This window comes from Pteropus vampyrus, unplaced genomic scaffold (assembly GCF_000151845.1).
Source record: "Pteropus vampyrus isolate Shadow unplaced genomic scaffold, Pvam_2.0 Scaffold1000000242, whole genome shotgun sequence".
In the NCBI taxonomy this organism is placed as follows: domain Eukaryota; kingdom Metazoa; phylum Chordata; class Mammalia; order Chiroptera; family Pteropodidae; genus Pteropus; species Pteropus vampyrus.
Window position 1 is genome coordinate 1 of NW_011914644.1, and position 1,530 is coordinate 1,530.

General features: G+C 31.2%; 1 protein-coding gene across 1 annotated transcript; it reads left to right on the top strand.

The window, feature by feature from the left end:
• Positions 1–685: 685 nt before the first annotated feature.
• LOC105311117 (DNA topoisomerase 2-alpha-like) lies at positions 686–1,530 on the top strand. Its single transcript, XM_011387145.2, has 3 exons — positions 686–881; positions 1,045–1,142; positions 1,361–1,530. Exons 1-3 carry the CDS (start codon positions 806–808, stop codon positions 1,412–1,414), a joined length of 228 nt encoding a protein of 75 aa, XP_011385447.1. The 5' UTR covers positions 686–805; the 3' UTR covers positions 1,415–1,530.

Here is a 1,530-nt window from a genome sequence, read left to right on the forward strand (position 1 = left end):
GTAACTAACTACCTACTTTTCTCTGCTGCTTTTAAGATTCTCTCTTGTCTTTAACATAGCATTTTAAATATGATGTGTCTTGCTGTGAGCCTCTTTGGGTTCATCTTGTTTGGGACTCTGTGCTTTCCAGGCTTGTATGTCTATTTCTTTCACCAGGTTAGGGAAGTTTTTCATTATTTCTTCAAATAGGTTTTTGATTCCTTGCTCTCCTGCAACCACATGGATGGACTTAGAGGGTATTATGCCAAGTGAAATACGTCAGACAGAGAAAGACAAATACTGTATGATTTCACTTATATGTGGAATTTAAACAAAATAAGTGAACAAACAAAACAAATAGATACAGACAAAAACATTTTGATGGTTGCCAGGTGGAGCGGGGTGGTTGGTGGGTATCGGTGAAAAAGAGGAAGGGATTAAGAAGTACAAATTGATAGTTACAAAATAGTCATGGAGGTGTAAAGTATAGCATAGGGAATAGAGTCAATAATATTGTAATTATATATGGTATTAGATGAGTACTAGATTTATTGGAGTGATCACTTCGTAAATTGTAGAAACGTCTGTACGCCTGAAACTAATATAATATTGTATGTCAGCTGTAATTGAAAAATAAAAAATTATTAAAAGGAAGAAGTTGAGACTTGTTTATATATTTTAAAAATAATTATTTAAATATAAAAAATACTTAAGCACTAATTTAACATTTGTTTTACAATGAAATTTCAATCTTAGGGAAAACAATTTAATTAGTATATGGAATAATGGAAAAGGTATTCCTGTTGTTGAACACAAAGTTGAGAAGATGTATGTCCCAGCTCTCATCTTTGGACAGCTCCTAACTTCTAGTAACTATGATGATGATGAAAAGAAAGTAACAGGTAAAGTTTTGAGGAAAATAAAGAATATATTGTATTTTAAATGACTATGGCAAAAGTTTTAAAATATGAGAATAAATCCCTATAATTGGATCACTTTGCCAGTGATTAAGAAATAAAGTTATTAATGAGATAATAACATAATATTTTATATTTATTTGCCCAGGTGGTCGAAATGGCTATGGAGCCAAATTGTGTAACATATTTAGTACCAAATTTACTGTGGAAACAGCCAGTAGAGAATACAAGAAAATGTTCAAACAGGCAAGTAAATAAGTATCTTTTGCCTTGGTTATAAATTGTACTATAGCAATTTATAATGCCATTAATGGTTGATTTCATTCAACATGATTTAGAATCTATTAAAATATGGAAATTATTTGTGAACATAGGTTATTTTTTAGGACTTATAAATTGGTGTTATTTAGTTCTAGTTTGTGAGGTGACGAATTTTTTTATCTTTTATATTTTTTACTTCACAGACATGGATGGATAACATGGGGAGAGCTGGTGAGATGGAACTCAAAGCCCTTTAATGGAGAAGATTATACATGTATTACCTTCCAGCCTGATTTGTCTAAGTTTAAAATGCAGAGCCTTGACAAAGATATTGTTGCACTGATGGTTAAGATGAGCATATGATATTGCTGGA

Bases quoted from the DNA above. Each gene is read 5' to 3' on its own strand.
- LOC105311117 (XM_011387145.2), top strand. From the start codon at position 806: ATGTATGTCCCAGCTCTCATCTTTGGACAGCTCCTAACTTCTAGTAAC. The intron at 882-1,044 runs GTAAAGTTTTGA...TTATTTGCCCAG, and splicing joins TGATGAAAAGAAAGTAACAG to GTGGTCGAAATGGCTATGGA. The intron at 1,143-1,360 runs GCAAGTAAATAA...TTTACTTCACAG, and splicing joins ACAAGAAAATGTTCAAACAG to ACATGGATGGATAACATGGG.